General features: G+C 48.7%; 1 protein-coding gene across 3 annotated transcripts in view; it reads right to left on the bottom strand.

Annotated features, from left to right (window-relative positions):
- The window catches only part of STAG1 (STAG1 cohesin complex component), a 167,947-nt gene that overhangs the window by 38,944 nt on the left and 111,350 nt on the right, over window positions 1-17,653 (bottom strand). For all 3 annotated transcript variants that reach the window (XM_056564373.1, XM_056564372.1, XM_056564374.1), the window contains exons 11-15: window positions 17,285-17,383; window positions 11,325-11,404; window positions 4,784-4,891; window positions 3,700-3,814; window positions 2,985-3,102 (exon numbers count right to left, since the gene is read on the bottom strand). In XM_056564373.1, coding sequence (XP_056420348.1) covers window positions 2,985-3,102; window positions 3,700-3,814; window positions 4,784-4,891; window positions 11,325-11,404; window positions 17,285-17,383 — 520 coding nt within the window. The remainder of the gene's footprint in view (window positions 1-2,984; window positions 3,103-3,699; window positions 3,815-4,783; window positions 4,892-11,324; window positions 11,405-17,284; window positions 17,384-17,653) is intronic.

Raw genomic sequence — 17,653 nt, 5'->3', positions numbered from 1 at the left:
TCAACCGCCATGCCGTCATACGCAGCAGCTGTGAATTGGGGTGGCAAAGAGGACCCTGAGAAAGAAGATCGAGGTGATCTGGCAGCCGAAAGGGAACGTCCACGTCGGCGTACCAAGAGCGGCAGGGCCAATCCGGAGCCACAAGGATGGCCGAGACGCCTTCCGCCTTTAGTTTCCTGAGCATCCGGGGGAGGAGAGGAAGAGGCGGAAACGGGTACGGGAGAGTGAACCGAGACCAGGGAATGACGAGGGCGTCTGCGGCCAGAGCCAGAGGATCTCTGGACTTTGCCAAGAAGGTTGGAACCTGCCGGTTTAAGCGGGACGCAAAGAGATCCACGTCCGGAATCCCCCAGCGATGGCAAATGGCCTCGAACACCTCCGGGTGAAGGGACCACTTCCTGGGATCGGGAGAGGAGCGACTTAGAAGGTCCGCCCCCCAGTTGTCCACCCCCGGGATGTGGATCGCTGATATGGAGGGAAGCATACGCTCCGCCCAGATCAAGATCTAGGACACCTCCGTCATGGCCGCACTGCTGTGAGTGCCCCCTTGGTGGTTTACATACGCCACGGCCGTGGTGTTGTCCGACTGAATGCGAACTGGGCGACCCCGGAGAAGGGACTTCCAGTGCCGGAGACAAAAGAAGATTGCCCCGATCTCTAGGACATTTATGGGAAGCCTGGCTTCCTGAGGGGACCACCGGCCCTGGACCGTCCAGTCCAGGAGAACACTCCCCCAACCGAGGAGGCTCGTGTCCGTCGTCAGTACCAGCCAGTTCAACGGTAGAAACGGGCGGCCGCTCAGAAGGAGAGGAGAACAGAACCACCAAAGAAGTGACTGTCGAGCCGAGGTGGGCAGACGGATCCGGTGATCCAAGGACAGCGGGGGATCCGTCCCAGAGGGACAGAATGGCCAACTGAAGCGGGCGGCAACGGGACTGTGCAAACGGAACCGCTGCCATGGCCGCCACCATTCTGCCCAGTACTGCCATGCAGGAACGAATGGACACTGGATGAGGGCATCTCAAGTGACGAACACCGGACAGAAGAGCGCTTCGCTTGTCCGGAGGGAGGAAAACCCGGGCGCTCTCGGTATTGAACCGGAGGCCCAGAAAAACTAGAGACTGGGAGGGAGATAGATTGGATTTCTCCTTGTTGATCAGCCACCCGAAGCTGGTTAGGGTCAGCAGGGTCATGTGGAGACACTCCCCGTTCTGGACCCGGGACGAGGCCTTGATAAGCAGGTCGTCCAAGTAAGGGAGGACAGAGACCGAAACCAGGAATCCTGGACTTGTGCCAACCAGACGTTCCGAAAGAGGAATAAGCGACCGCCCACCCGAGAGGAAGTCCCGGGTGGGGGCGCCCCTTCAGACCGAGGAAGGCTTGAGAGTTCCTGATTTTTCGGGAAACCGGTTGGAACGACTATCCTGTTTTCAGGAGGGGTGAGGCTTGAATGACCGGCCCTGCCTAACTTGCGAGGAACCCGATTTGTGCTGGCGCCCAGGGAGCGAAAGGAGGTCGACTTGCGAAAACCCCCACGAGCCGAAGGGCGGCGCGCCTTGTTCTGGGGAAGCAAAGAACTCTTACCGCCCGTAGCCTCAGAAATGATGTCGTCCAGCCGTTTCCCAAAAAGGCGGCCGCCTGTAAAGACCATTTCCGTCAGGGTTTTTTGGAAGCCGAGTCGGCGTTCCAAACTTTCAGCCACATAGAGCGGCGAATGGCGACTAGATTGCCGGACGCGACAGCCGCACAGAGAGCTGACTCAAGGAAACCTGGCATAAATATTCACCTGCCTTTGAAATCTGGAGAGCAATCTCGGCCAGATCATCAGGGGAGGCCCCGGACAACAGCCCTTGGCGGAGCTTTGAAGCCAACACCGATAAGGCCTTTGAAACCCAGGTTGAAGAGAAGGCTGGGAGCAGAGAGGACCCCACTGCCTCAAATGCGTACTTGGCCAAATTCTCAACCAGCTTGGGGTGAGGGTGAGTGGGGGTGCCGGGGGGAGAAGGAGTATACTTCCCAAACTATGGAGGTATCCCAATGGAGCTGAATGAGAAATGGAATTTTATGTGCAAAATTGAAAGCGTTATGATTTTTAAAAGGTGATGAGGAAAAAATGAAAATGCAAAAACGGAAAAAAGCCGAGTCCTTAAAAGGTTAAAAAACTGATGCAACCGGACATCATTTTTCAAACCGTATATGGGTTAAAGTTTGTACACACGTTTTGATACAGTTTAGGGGAACCCGCTTTTCATCAAAAACCTGATATTGGAACTGTATTGCAAAAACATGAATGCACCCTTACAGGTATCTGTTCAATTTGCATCAGTGTGTGAGTACTTTGTCTTTTATTCCTCCAACATCTGTTGCCACAGCATAGACATCTGCATTTAAGTCTATATAAATGTGTTGCTTCCCATGTAGATTTGTACTTCACTGAGAATATACAAGAAAATTCATGTGCGATAAGTATCCCGGTAAGCAACTTCCTGACAGTGCTGTATTTATATGGCAGATGTTTGAAATGGCTTAATAAATCTCCTGCAATTAACTACATAGCCATAGTAATATTTAACAATACAAATTGCTAAATGTCATTTATGTAAAACTGGAGCTGTCATTGTTCCAATCACCAACTTTAATGCAGTAATGGGAGAAAACGGTGGTAATTGCATTATTTAGTAAGATCTTCTACCATAGGTTTGCTAGTACAGGGCCGAGTGTGTTCCACTATTTTATACTTTAACACAGTGTTTCCCAAACAGAGGGCCTCCAGCTGTTGTAAAACTAAATCTCCTAGCATGCCCGGACAGCTGAAGGCTGTCCGGGCATGCTAGGATTTTTAGTTTTGCAAAAGCTGGAGGCACCCTGGTTGGGAAACATTGTTTTAACAAGATAAAAGTAATTTTAAAATGCATAGTCAACAATATATTTATCAATGATTTATAAGAGTACATCAAGGTTTGGTCCAATAAATGAAGCAGTACCTTCCTCCCCTTGTACTGGCTCCTCCACTAGCAGCTCTGCCATGCATTCCCAGTCTTTCAGAAGTTCTTGAGAACTTTCCCATAAGCTGTCCACTAAATATGCTGCATGCTCGTGTAACTGTGATAGAATACATAACATTTTAAATAGGTGAGAACCAACATAGTACAGATTCAAAAACAGTGCACAACATAAAAACTCTTAGAGTCCCAATGAGTCTTAAAAATAAATAAATAATCCTATAAAATTGTGTATTTACCTCCTATGCATCTACAAGCTGACATAATACAAATAATCTCTATATATTCTAATACCACATTCATGATTCATTCCACCCCGTCCCCAATTCTTGCTAACATACATCTAGTACAGTGTTTCCCAACCAGGGTGCCTCCAGCTGTTGCAAAACTACAACTCCATGCATGCCTGGACAGCCGAAGGCTGGGAGATATGTTGTTTTGCAACAGCTGGAGGCACCCTGGTTGGGAAACACTGATCTAATAAGATGTAAATAATAAGGGGACAGATGGAAGAGATTAACACTGCAGGATCAGAATTCAGGTTTATTTTGTAGTCTGTAATTACAGAGATGAATAGAAGCTGTATACAGTAAAACGGAGGGAAGTAGCAAAAGTCGACAAGGTCTTTAATTGTGGAGGGTTTGCATGGACTTCAAACTAATGTGTAGTGAACTCCAGTAATTGCAAAATATCTCACCTCACTTTCAAGAAAGAAGAGTACCAGCATTTTGACAAGATTTCCATTGGGACTGCTACGTCCTCTTCTTTTAGCCAAAGCTTCTTCAGCTTGTGGGTCATGTCTACTAAATAATCTAGATGAAAAAAGAACATAACATAACAATATAACAATACTAGTGAAAACAAAATCTCTACTTGAAGGGATTTACGCTAAGATTTTAAATACAGTATCTGAAAATGTACTTTCTAAAGATAGCGGAGAGCTGTACTTGGCCATCTTGTCTCACAGAGAGTAAATAGAGGGGGTGGCCGAGCATAAACGCCGCAGCGCTATTCACTCAGGGGACAAGGTACACCTGTTTTTGTGATCAGTAGGGGACCATAGCTGTCAGATCCCCACTGATATCACAATTCTTCTCTGTCCTATGGATAGTGCATACATTAAAGGGGTACTCCGGTGGAAAACTTTTTTATTTTATTTTTTTAAATCAACTGGTGCCAGAAAGTTTAACAGATTTGTAAATTACTTCTATTAAAAAAAATCTTAATCCTTCCAGTACTTATTAGCTGCTGAATACTAGAGGAAATTCTTTTCTTTTTGGAACACAGAGTTCTCTGCCTACATCTCTGTCCATTTTAGGAACTGTCAAGAGCAGCATGTTTGCTATGGGGATTTTCTCCTACTCTGCTGACATCTGTCCATTTTAAGAAATGTCCAGAGAGCACTGTGCTCGTGATGTCAGCAGAGAGCTCTGTGTTCCAAAAAGAAAATAATTTCTATGGTATGCACCAGCTAAGTAGTACTGGAAGGATTAAGATTTTTTAATAGAAGTAATTTACAAATCTGTTCAACTTTCTGGCGCCAGTTGATTTAAAAAATAAAAAAATTAAACGTTTTCCACCGGAGTACCCCTTTAAAGCAGTGTTTGCCAACCAGGGTGCCTCCAGCTGTTGCAAAACTACAACTTCCAGCATGGGAGTTTTAGTTTTGCAACAGTTTGAGGATCCCTGGTTGAGAAACACTGCATTAAAATCTTGGGTTAACCATTTAAACTACTTTTTAGTCTTCAGTAAGTTTCACACAGTGCATTTAATCTACTAACTTCTTGTGCAGGAATTCCCCAGCTGCTACCGCAACAGGCCGATGTGCTGAATAGACCAAGTGGTAAACATTCTCACAGTCTTCATTGGAGAGGGCCTCTTCACTGCCGCTATAATATCAAAGAAAACAGATTATTAATACGTATTGCCCTGTACAAACTATTTATCTTGCAAATATCAGCATGTTAACATCTGGATGATGCTGGTCTGACCATACATTTCAGCTTAAAGGGCCTGAGGTAGAATGTGGTGCTCATTCAAGTGAATGAAAATCAACAATTTGCATTGTGGGCATGCTGAAGATTTGCAATAAATCTGCAGAAAAAATTGTATTATGGTGGATTTTGCTGCAGAAACAGCAAAATAATGACTTCTAATAGACACTATACATGCTCTAAAATATACAGTGGCAAACATGCACATTTTAGCACTGCAGATTAAGGCTACGTTCACATGGCCGTCTAGACCCGTCCAGTTCTCCCATCCAAAATAAAAACGGACTTTAAAAAAAACGGACAATAGTGGATGCAAACGGATGTTACCTGTTTGTATCCGTTTGTATCCGTTATTGTTCAGTTAACAAAAAAAATGTATATATTTTTTTTTGTCGAGCATGCTCAGAAGGAAAACTGTTCAAAAAGGAGATTTTTGTTTACTTACCATAAAATCTTTCTCGAAGGATCCATTGGGGGACACAGACCGTGGGTGTATGCTGCTGTCTCTAGGAAGTGTGACATTATGGTAATAAAAAAAAGTCGGCTCCTCCCAGCAGGATATACCTGCCTTCAGGCTCTGAGCTAATCAGTTTAAGTTCCAAAGCAATAGGAGGAGACCAACAGGTCAAAGAAAAACCCAAAACTGTCCGAGAACCAGAAGAAAAAACATAACTGAACACACCCTCGGACAGAGAACCAAAGGAAAATCCCAGAAAGGGCGGGAGCTGTCCCCAATGGATCCTTCGAGAAAGAGATTTTACGGTAAGTAAACAAAAATCTCCTTTTCTCTATCGGCTCCATTGGGGGACAAAGACCGTGGGACGTACCAAAGCTGTCCCTTGGGTGGGCAGATAAGCAGTCAGGCAGACGGCCGATCCACTGCCGCCTGCAACACTTTACAATCCAGACTAGCATCAGCCGATGCAAAAGTATGAACTCGGTAAAACCTCGAGAAAGTGTGCAAAGATGACCAGATAGCCGCCTTGCAAATCTGCAAGGCTGAGGCTCTATTCTGGAGAGCCCAGGATGCCCCAACAGAATGGGTAGAATGAGCCACAACCCTGAAAGGAGCAATCTTCCCCTTACAGCGATAGGCTTCCGAAATGGCGGACCGAATCCACCGAGAAATGGTGGTCTTGGAAGCAGGTTGTCCCTTGCAACAACCTTCCGTAAGGACGAAAAAGGAATCACACTGACAAAACGAAGAAGTGATGGAGAGATAAGACCGAACAGCCCTAACTACATCCAGCTTGTGTAGTAAGCACTCCTTAGGATGAGAAGGAGCAGGACAAAAGGACGGGAGGACAAGGTTCTCATTGAGATGAAAGCCCGAGACCACCTTAGGCAAAAAGGAAGGATCTGGCCGGAAAACAACCTTGTCCTGGTGGATCACCAGAAACGGAGAACGGCAGGAAAGAGCTGCCAATTCAGACACCCTCCGGATGGAGGTGATAGCAACAAGAAACGCCACTTTCCAAGAAAGGAGGCGGAGAGACACCTCTTAAAGGGGCTCAAAGGGTGCACCCTGGAGGGCACTCAGAACCAAATTCAAGTCCCAAGGGGGAGAGGGTGACCGATAAGGAGGAAAAGCGTTCGCCACTCCTTGAAGGAAGGTCCGGACATGAGAATTAGAAGCCAGGGGCCGCTGGAAAAGAACAGCAAGGGCCGAAACCTGACCTTTAAGTGAACTGAGAGACAACCCCAGTTCCAACCCCGACTGCAAAAAGGAGAGAAGACGGTGAACCGAGAAGGTTACCAGGGAGAAGTCCTGAGCTTCACACCAATGAAAATAAGATCGCCAAGTACAGTGGTAAATTCTTGCGGAGGAGGGCTTACGAGCCTTAAGCATGGTGTGAATGACTTGGGAAGAGAACCCGCGGGCCCTCAAAACCGCGGTCACAACCGCCACGCCGTCAAATGCAGCGACTGTAAATTGGGGTGGCAAAGAGGACCCTGAGAGAGCAGGTCCGGGCGGAGCGGAAGACACAGTGGAGCGTCGTCCAGGAGCCTGACTACGTCGGCGTACCACGACCTTTGGGGCCAATCTGGGGCTACCAGAATGGCAGGGATGTCCTCTGCCTTGAGCTTCCTCAGCACCCTGGGAAGGAGAGGAAGAGGAGGGAACAGATAGGGTAGGGCAAACCCTGCCCAAGGAATCACTAGGGCGTCCACGGCCAGAGCCTGAGGGTCCCGGGACTTGGACACAAAAGGAAGAATCTTCCGATTGTGCCTGGACGCGAAGAGGTCCACGTCCGGAATGCCCCAGAAGTCGCAGAGCTGCGCGAAGACCTCCGGATATAGAGACCACTTGCCGGGGTCTGGTGAAGACCGACTGAGGAAGTCCGCTTCCCAGTTGAGCACTCCCGGAATGTGAATCGCCGAAATGGCCGGAACCTTGCTCTCCGCCCAGGTGAGAATCTTGGTCACCTCGACCATGGCTGCCGAGCTGCGAGTGCCGCCCTGTTGATTAATGTACGCCACGGCCGTGGCGTTGTCCGACTGGACGCGGACAGGACGGGACTGAAGACGAGACTACCAATGAAGAAGACGAAAGAAGAATCGCCCGTAATTCCAATATGTTTATCGGAAAAGAAAGGTCTCCTGGGGAGACCAGAGTCCCTGAACCGTCCAATCCCTGAACACGCCGCCCCAGCCCGACAGGCTGGCATCCGTTGTAACAACCTGCCAGTGAAGGGGAAGAAACGACCGCCATTGGAGAAGAAGGTGGGATCGGAGCCACCAGTGCAGAGACTGAGGGACCCTGCGAGGGAGAACAATCTGACAATCGAGGGACAGAGGAGAACTGTTCCATCGAGAGAGAATCGCCAGTTGAAGGGGGCGGTAATGAAACTGGGCAAAGGGTACGGCCTCCATAGTTGCCACCATCCGACCCAGGACTTCCATACAAGTGCGGATGGAGACTGATACCTGGGTCCGAAGGGAGCGGACCCTCGACCGGACGTTTTTCCAGCGGAAGAATAATTCGGGCAGAGGCAGTGTCGAATCGAAGTACCAGGAAGGTTAGAGACTGGGTAGGACGGAGGACTGACTTGTCCCGGTTGACCATCCACCCGAAGCGAGTCCGAGTGTGGAGATTCTCCAGAGTCTGGGCTCTGGTTGGAGCCTTGATGAGAAGGTCGTCCAGATAGGGTATCACCGAGATTCCCCTCGACCGTAACAGGCCCATCACTGGCGTAAGGATCTTTGTAAAGACCCGAGGAGCCGTGGTTAGACCAAAGGGGAGGGCTACGAATTGAAAGTGCCCCTCCGGAACAACAAAGCGGAGATACCGATGATGGCCTGGAAATATTGGCACATGGTGGTAGGCATCCTTGATGTCCACCGATGAAAGGAACTCCCCTTGTTTCAGGGATGCCACCACCGAACAGAGAGATTCCATTCGGAAGTGGTGGATGAGAAGGTGACGGTTGAGACGCTTGAGGTCTAGGATTGGTCGCACAGAACCGTCCTTCTTGGGGACCACAAAAAGATTTGAATAGAAACCCCGAAAACGTTCCCCTTGAGGAACGGGAACGATAACCCCCTGGAGAAGCAGAGACTGGAGAGCCGCTCGAAATTGCTTCGCCAGAGGAAGAGACCGGGGGGCCCGGGATCGAAAAAAGCGATCCCTCAGAAGGGAGGCGAATCCGATTCGGTAACTGTTGGACACCACGTCCCTGACCCAAGAGTCCTGAATGTGTGAGGTCCAGATGTCTCGAAAAAGCAAGAGACTACCTCCCACCCGAGAAGAAACCGCGGGTGGGGGCCTCACTTCATGCAGAAGTGGGTTTGCGGTTGCCTGATTTGGGCGCAATACGGCCAGGCCGGTTGGAGTACGACTTCCAAGACGGGCGTGCCCGGAACGAGGGAGCCTTCTTGTCCCGCAAGGGTGCCTGCCCGGACCCTTTGCTGGAGCCAGAGGTCCAAAAGGACCGAAATGAAAAGGACTTCCTTTGGGAAGTAGGGCGAGCCTTATTTTGAGGTAACAAGGAACTCTTACCTCCCGTTGCCTCAGAGATAATCTCATCAAGGCGTTTGACAAAAAGACGGCCCCCCGTAAAGAGAAGCTCAGTGAGAGACCTTTTGGAAGCGGCATCCGCATTCCAAGCTTTAAGCCACATAGAGCGGCGGAGAGCCGCTAGGTGACCCACAGCAAAGGCAGAACAACGGGCTGACTGCATGGAAGCTGCGCACAGAAAGTCCCCAGCTTTAGAGCATTGGAGAGCATTGGAGGCGGGACCCACGAGGGGAACGCTCACGTCTATCTGAAGACTCAATGGAAGAGTCAGACGAGGCACCCCTAGTACGATGGGAGAGCGTGAAGTATGTGGAGATGAGGAGCGGGCCCTCTCAGAGAAAGACCCCCTTCAAGGCGAACACCACTTCCCGGGAGGCCTCAGCCATCGAACGGGAGACTTTGGTCAAGTCAGCCATATATTGGGTCAGGGAAGAAACCCAGGCTGGCGGAGCGGCTGAACCCACCGGGACCTAAGGGGCATCAGGCGGTACCAGGGGGTCTGGGGGAGCAGTGGAGCAGGCAGGGCAAGTTGGCTCAGCAGAGCCAGACATCTTGGTATTACAGTGCTTACAGACAAAATAAATCACTGAAGTTCCAGGTTTCTGTTTAGAGGGAGGAACAGCTCTGGGTACGGACATAATGTGGGAAAAGGAGACAGGAACTTTCTCACCCTAGGCTGTGTCCCCTGTCAGCTGCAGTGAGGAGAACTCGCTCCGTGCAGCCAGAGAAACTGAACAGGCCAGCCAATAGGAAGAGAGAGGCGTGCCTGAATCAAGGCACTAACTAACTGACCCCTTCTCACTGAAAATCGCACCCACGGCGCTGATTGGAGGCTGCTTCGCACCTCAGAGCTCCCAGCCCTGTGGGCGGAGCTACAGACCGGCCAAGAAGAACTGTCATGGCGCCCGCTCCTTGTCCGGAGACACAAGTCAGCCGCATATGTGCTCGGGGGAATAGAGCGGGCGGTCTAAAAGGCGGCAGAGACTGCCGGCAAAGCGAAAGCAAGCCGGCGCTGAGAGCGGCCGGCCCGAAACAGCGCCGTGCTGACAGCCGCATATAAGGCGCTGTGGACGTAATTGCACCAAACACACACACAAAGTGAAGTGCCCCATATTACATGCTCCCTCAGGTGCCACTGCTCCCCCAGAATAAAGTGCAGCCTCTGTATAAGCAAGCCCCATAACCTGAAGGTGGGCCAAAAACAGGGGATCTCCAGAGGTTGCGAGTCCATACCTAGGGAGAAAAAAAGGGGGGTACTTACATCAGTCAGAAGAACTTACCTAATGGAGTCTTCAGTGAAGTCTTCAGTCAGCTTTAGTTACCTGCATCACGCCTGGCTGCTATGCGCGAGCAAGGTGAGCAGGGAAATAGGGGGACCCAGACCCATGAGGTACCAACCCAGGCGCTGACCGTTGGCGAGGGGGGGGTGTGAACAGTGCATATACGCAATGTCTGTTGCCCCTTACTCGCAATGGGGAAACAGGGAACTGGAGTCGCTAAGTCCCCACCTGAAAACAGAAAAGAAAAAGGAATAAAAAAAACCAACACGTCCCTATACTAGGAAAAAAAAAAAGATCCAGACCATGTCCACCTCCTTCAGACACTAAGCTTAAACTGATTAGCTCAGAGCCTGAAGGCGGGTATATCCTGCTGGGAGGAGCAGACTTGTTTTTATTACCATAGTGTCACACCTCCTAGAGACAGCAGCATACACCCACGGTCTGCGTCCCCCAATGGAGAAGATAGAGAAAAACGGATTGAAAAAGTTGATGCAAATGGGTGACATTAAAGGCTCATCCATTTTCCATAAACTTTAAAGTTAAATTTACTGTATCCACTTCACTCCCGTAAAAAAATAAATGAGTGCAGACAGGTGCAAATGGATGTGAAAGGATTGTAAAAAAAAATCCTATTGACATCAATGGGATTATTTAACAACCGTTTGTAATCCTTTTACAAGCAGCAACAATGGAACCTAAACAGGGGGGGGAGAAACGGGGACAGACGGCTATGTGAACGCTGCCTAACCTGTGGGTTTTCGGTTGTAGAAAGTACACCGCTTTTCCATTGTGGAAGGTCATATGCTAACACTGGATTGACATGATAAGGAAGTGGATCACCGGCATCCTGGCCACAACATATGCAGACAACTCTCTTTCTATTCCTGAATACTCCCTTCAATTATATAAAGGTACATTCTCAATCTTTGCAGCCCAATAATGTATTGCGACCTGCATGTGTGTAAATTTCTTCAGACTTCCGTCACTTTTGCATGTCTGGCATTACAGCAGTTTAAACAGAATAACTTACTGGAGGATCAGTGTGACTAGCCGAATTGCTTCAACTGCTACATCATATTCTTTGTCCAGAGTCATAGAAACAATACGGTCCTGAAAAATAATCAAAAGATGTAAGATTGTGCTTGTTTTTTATTTGTATTTTTTTGGCGTAAATGGAAGGCCATGTTAAACAAAGCTCATTTAAAAAAATAAATAAAAAAAAAGACGGTGCAGACAAATATGTTGTCAGGGCTCACAAAGACCATATCAGGAGCAGGTGGCTTAGTGCTTAAAGAGTACCTCATCAAAAAGGAGATTTTTTATTTACTTACCGTAAAATCTCTTTCTCTAAGGATATATTGGGGGACACAGACCATGGGTGTATGCTGCTGTCTCTAGGAGGTGTGACACTATGGCAATAAAAAAGTCGGCTACTCCCAGCAGGATATACCTGCCTCCAGGCCCTGAGCTAATCAGTTTTAGTTCCAGAGCAATAGGAGAGGACCGATAGGTCAAGGAGAAAACACGAACTGTCCGAGAACCAGAGAAAATATATATAACTGAACTCACCTTCGGACAGAAGCAAAGAGAAACCCAAAAGGGCGGGAGCTGTGTCCCCCAATGGAGCCGTTAGAGAAAAGGAGATTTTTTATTTACTTACCGTAATTTCTCGAACGGCTCCATTGGGGGACACAGACCATGGCACGTACCAAAGCCGTCCCTTGGGTGGGAAGAAGAAAAACCTGGTTAGGTGGACGGCTGAACCACTGCCACCTGCAGTACCTTCCGGCCCAGACTAGCATTAGCCGGTGCGAAGGTATGAACCCGGGAAAAAAATCCCGAGAGAGTATGCAAAGACGGCCAGGTAGCAGCTTGCAGATCCCCAAGATGCCCCAACAGAACGGGGAGAATGAGCAAAAACCCAGAAGGGAGGGATCTTCACCCTACAGCGAAAGGCGTCCAAAATGGCAGACCGGATCCACCAAGAAATGGTGATCTTAGAAGTAGGTTGTCCCTACCGACGACCTTCCGTAAGGACGAACAGGAATCACATAGAGGAAAGGAAGCGGTGACAGAGAGCTAAGACTGAAAGGTTTGCATCACATCCAGATGGTGGAGTAAACGCTCCTCAGAATGAGAAGGAGCGGAACAAAAACAAAAAGGGAAGGACGACGTCCTTACCGAGATGAAAAGCCCAAATTACCGTAGGCAAAAAAGAAGGAGCTGGCCAAAAAACGACCTTGTCCTGTTGAACCACCAGAAACTGAGAACGGCAGAAGAGAGCTGCCAATTCGGACATCCACAGAATAGAGGTGATAGCTATAAGAAACGCCACTTTCCAGGAAAGCAGACACAAGGATGCTTCCCTAAGAGGTTCAAAAGGGTGACCATGGAGGACACCCAGGACCAGATTTAAGTCCCACAGGGAGAAGGGGACCGATGGAGGGGCAGCCTGTGCCACTCCGTGAAGGAAAGCCCTGACGTGAGAATGAGAAGCCAGAGGATGCTGGAAAAGAAGAGAAAGAGCCGAAACCTGACCCTTAGGGGAACAGAGAGACAACCCCAAATCCCAATCCCGACTGCAAGCAAGAAGACGGGAGACAGAAAAAGTAACAGGACAGAAGTCCTGAGTTGCACACCAACTAAAATAGGACCGCCAGGTACGGTGGAAATTTTTTTGCCGAGGAGGGCCTACGAGCCCAGAGCATGGTGCGAATGACTTGGGAAGAGAACCCACGGTCCCTCAAAACTGCGGCCTAAACGGCAAAGCTGACCACTGCAGCGACTGTAAATTGGGGTGGCAAAGAGGAACCTGCAACAGCAGGTCCGGACGAAGTGGAAGGCGCAGCGGAACATCGTCCAGGAGCCTGACCACGTCGGCGTACCACGTCCTTCGGGGCCAAACTGGAGCTACCAGTATAGCGAGGACGCCCTGTGCCTGGGCTTCCACAGAACCCTGGGAAGGAGAGCAAGGAGAGAGAACAGAGGGCAGGGGAAACCCCACCCAAGGAATTCCAATGGCAGCCATGGCTAGAGTCAAGGGGTCCCGGAACTTCGACACAAATGAAAGAATCTTCCGATTGTGCCCAACACGAAAAGGACCCCGTCTACAATGCCCAAGAGGTCGCAGATCTGCGCGAAGACTACTGGATGTAGAGACCACTCACTGGGGTCGGCTGAGGACCAGCTGAGGAAGTCCGCTTCCCAGTGAGCACACCCGGAAGGAACCGCCGAAAAAGGACGGAAACATACGTTCCGTCCAGAGGAGAATCTTTGACGCCGTGCAGACTGACGTCGAGGCCTTGTCCGACTGGATGCGGTAAGGAAGGGACAGAAGATGGGACTCCCAATGAAGAAGACAAACGAATCGCCCCCAGGTCCAGAATGTCTATTGGAAGAAGGGCTTCCCGGAGAGACCAGAGGTCCTGAACCGACCAATCCCTGAACACAACGCCCCAGCCCGACAGAGTGGTCTCTGTCGTGACTACCTGCCCGTGGAGGGAAGGAATGGTCACCCCTGAAGAAGAAGGGGCGGGAACGGAGCCACCAGAGCAGAGACTGACAGATCCGACGAGGGAGAGCAACCTTGCGATCGAGAGACAGAGGAGATCTGTCCCATAGAGAGAGAATCGCCAGTTGAAGGGGACGGTAATGAAAACTGGGCAAAGGGTACAGCCTCCATGGCTGCTACCATCCGACCCAAGACTTTCATACGAATTCGGATGGAAACTGGGGCCTTGGCCCGAAGAGAGCGGACTCCAGACAGGAGCGTCAGACGGTTGTCCGGCGAAAGACAAATCCGGCCAGAGACCGTGGAAGTGAAGTCCCAGAAGATCAGAGACTGGGTGGGAGAGAGGACCGACTCGTCTCGGCTGAACGTCCACCTGAAGCGATTCAGGGTCTGGAGAGTAAGATCCACAATCTCGAGAGTCTGGACTCTGGTGAGAGCATTGATGAGAAGGTCGTCCATGTAAGGAATCACTGAGACTCCGCACGACCGCAACAGGACTATCACTGGTGCAAGGATCATGGTAAAGACCCGATGAGCAGTGGCCAGACCAAAGGGTAGGGCTACGAATTGAAAAAGCCCCTCCGGAACCTGCCGAGATCCCTTATTGGGGCCAAAGGTCCAAAAGGACCGAAAGGAAGAGGACTTCCCCTGGGAAGAAAAGCGAGCCTTATTTGAGGCAACAAGTAACTTTTACCCCCCCGTCGCCACAGAGATAATCTCGTCAAGGCGCTTGTCAAAGAGACGGGTACCAGTAAAAGGCAACTCTGTAAGAGACCTTTTGGAGGCGGCATCCGCATCCCACGCCCTAAGCCACATGGGGAGGCGGAGGGCTGCTAGGAGACCCACAGCAAAGGCGGCAAATGGGCAAAAATCCATACCGTGGGAGAAGAAAAACGGTATCCGGTTCATACCGGTATACCGCCCAGCACTACGGTGGGGGGTGCAACGCGGTGGGTCGGGGGTGCGGGGCATTATCGGCAAGGTAACTGCCGATACCGATAATGCCCAAAATCGTGATTATCGGCCGATAATATCGGCCACACCGATAATCGGTCGATCCCTATTTTTTATTGCCATAGTGTCATACCTCCTAGAGGTCGCAGCATACACCCATGGTCTGTGTCCCCCAATGGAGCCGATAGAGAAAGTTTTTTTTTTTTATTATATTTTATAGTTTAATAAATATATATATAAAAACATTTCTCCACTTGGAAACAGCACCCAACACGAGGTCCAGCTTAAAGTGCAAGCTATATGATTTTTTTTGCATCATGATATACAATGCGACGTTTCAGCTACAAGCATTTTTCAAGCATAACATACATATACAAAAATCCTTCTTAAATACATAACATAGTGACCTGATTGGTGAAAACACAAGTGTGGTGAATATAGTAATTAATGTTAAGCCAACCTCCTGCACATCATTGGTCGGGAAAGTGACATGTGTGTCTGACAGCTGTCATATAATAATATAAATAAATTAATACAGATCCTTCATCTAAAAAGTTATATATAATATGAGCATACAATTGGGGGGGCTCCGTGACACCAATATCGTAATCTGATCACTTTACCTTACTCCCGTTGCTGTGATCTGCTTGGAGCCCACGCTCCTTGACAATGTTTGTAAACATTGTCAATGCGGCTGCGCGGCTTCTACCTATCAGATCACATACATCAGGCTCTAAGAAGACGTGAATGCGCACGCGCAATCAAAGTTTGTGTTGTGCATAACGTTCACTATCTCGGCACATAATATAGAGGTCCACTGCGCATGCGGATCAATACCACAAACTGTCTGTCTGTCTCTATATATATATATATATATATATATATATATATATATATATATATATATATATATATATATATATAGATTAACTTTGTAATTGGATTCTATAAAAAATAAAAATAAAACTTTCCTTTAATGTGTATTTTAGTTTTGAAAGTTTGGCCACTAGGGGTCTTCCTAGGAGCCCGTCCGCCAGCTTTTTTAGTGATTTCGGACTCACGCCGGCCTGGCTGAGTCCGAAATCGCATACTCAGAGCCTGTCAATCAGAAAGGCGGGAGTGAGCACTGTGCGCGTATCCCTGCAGGGCACGGCAGCTATGTCCTACGACTGTCGTCCTCTCTGTATGGCACGTGTATAGCCAAACAGAGAGGAGGAGACTCAGAGGCTGCCATCACTGCCCTATACTCAGCCTATATGCGAGCTCCTGAGAGGGAGCGCAGAATACAGAAAGTAGGGCGGAAGCCGGCCCTGGCAGGCATCAGATGGCGTTGCACCTGCCGGGCCACGCCCACTTCCTCCCCTTGTTCACAGCTCCAAACTGAGCTACCGAAGATAGAGGAAAAAAGGTATTTACAGGGGGGTTAAACTAGAAATAATCACAGGGAAAGAGAGCCAGGGACAGATGGGGAGGGGGATTAGGGAAAGTTTAGTTGATGATAGGTACACTAAGGGTACTCTAAGTACGCGCAGATTTTTTTGCGGGTTTTCCGCTGCGTATTTGAAAGTGGGCGGGCTCTTCTCGGCTGTCCGCAGATTTTCCGTGGCGGAATGTACACTGCGGAAAATCCGCTGCAAGCCCCATTGAAGTCAGTAGGGACTGTGGCAGATTTTCCGCAGCATAAATTCCGCTGCGGAAAATCTGCTGCAAACAGCCGAGAAGAGCCCGCCCACTTTCAAATACGCAGCGGAAAACCCGCTAAAAAATCTGCGCGTGTGAACGTACCCAAAGGATGAGCTATTGTCATAACAGAGACAATCTCTTTGTGTTGACTTTGTTAAAGTCCCTGCACAGTCAGTAACAGCAGAGCAGTGCTTCCCAACCAGGGTGGCTATAGCTATTACAAAACTACAACTCCCAGCATGCCCCGACAGTAGTTTGCTGTCCGGGCATGCTGGGAGTTGTAGTTTTGCAACAGCTGGTGACACCCTGGTTGGGAAGCACAGCAGTAGAGTATGATATACCTATCTGACAAAACCCCAAGCTAAAACGATAAGATAACCGCTCTGGTATTTTACAAAGCTTGCAATTCCAACAAAGTCCAATAGAGGGCTCTTGATTCCATCAAGTGGATAAAAAAGGAAAAGCCATTGATTGGAACAGTGACAGACACAACAATGCTCTTCTGTATCATTCTGCTATGTGCAGGCTTTGGAAGCCAAGTGCGTAGATGATATGGTACATGGTCAATACATGAGCAGAGATTATGAAGAACAAACATAATTTGGTCCTGTAACATTTCTCAAAGCAGCATTTAGGCAGAGAATTAGATCTTCCCCTCTGTATCAAAATGTTAGCATGTGCACTAGAGGGGCACTTTCACTTATCTATATAGTAATGGCTACGTCACAAAACATCTTGTTTGAAGCCAAATATGAAACTCTATGTCAGCAGTCATAGGCTAAATGAAAAACACAAACAAAAAATAGAAGAAAATAAGCACAGGGCCGAATGGTAGGCTGTACCTTGAACCTGTTGGTGAAAAGCTCCAGCTTAGGGAACAGCTCCCGGTTGGTGTAAAGGCTCTGGAGAGCTTTCAGGCACTTGAGCCTCACTTCTCCTTGCTTCATAAAAGAGAGACAAAATATTCAATATAATTAAATGAGAGAAAAAAAGACATGGATATTTGTGGTATGTATATAGATTTCTACGTACGCATTCAGGACATCAATACTCCCCCCTTATTGCCTCCAAACTACATAATTATAAAAAAGGATATATTTATAGATCTTGGCATTTGTGTTGGTAAAATGAGATCAGGCATTCAGGAGGCACTAAGTGCAACTGGTTAATCTATGTTTATTGCCACATTTTGAGTCTTAACCCAACAAGAA

Source organism: Hyla sarda, chromosome 3 (assembly GCF_029499605.1).
Source record: "Hyla sarda isolate aHylSar1 chromosome 3, aHylSar1.hap1, whole genome shotgun sequence".
Taxonomy (NCBI): Eukaryota; Metazoa; Chordata; class Amphibia; order Anura; family Hylidae; genus Hyla; species Hyla sarda.
This window is presented reverse-complemented; position numbering and strand designations above follow the sequence as displayed.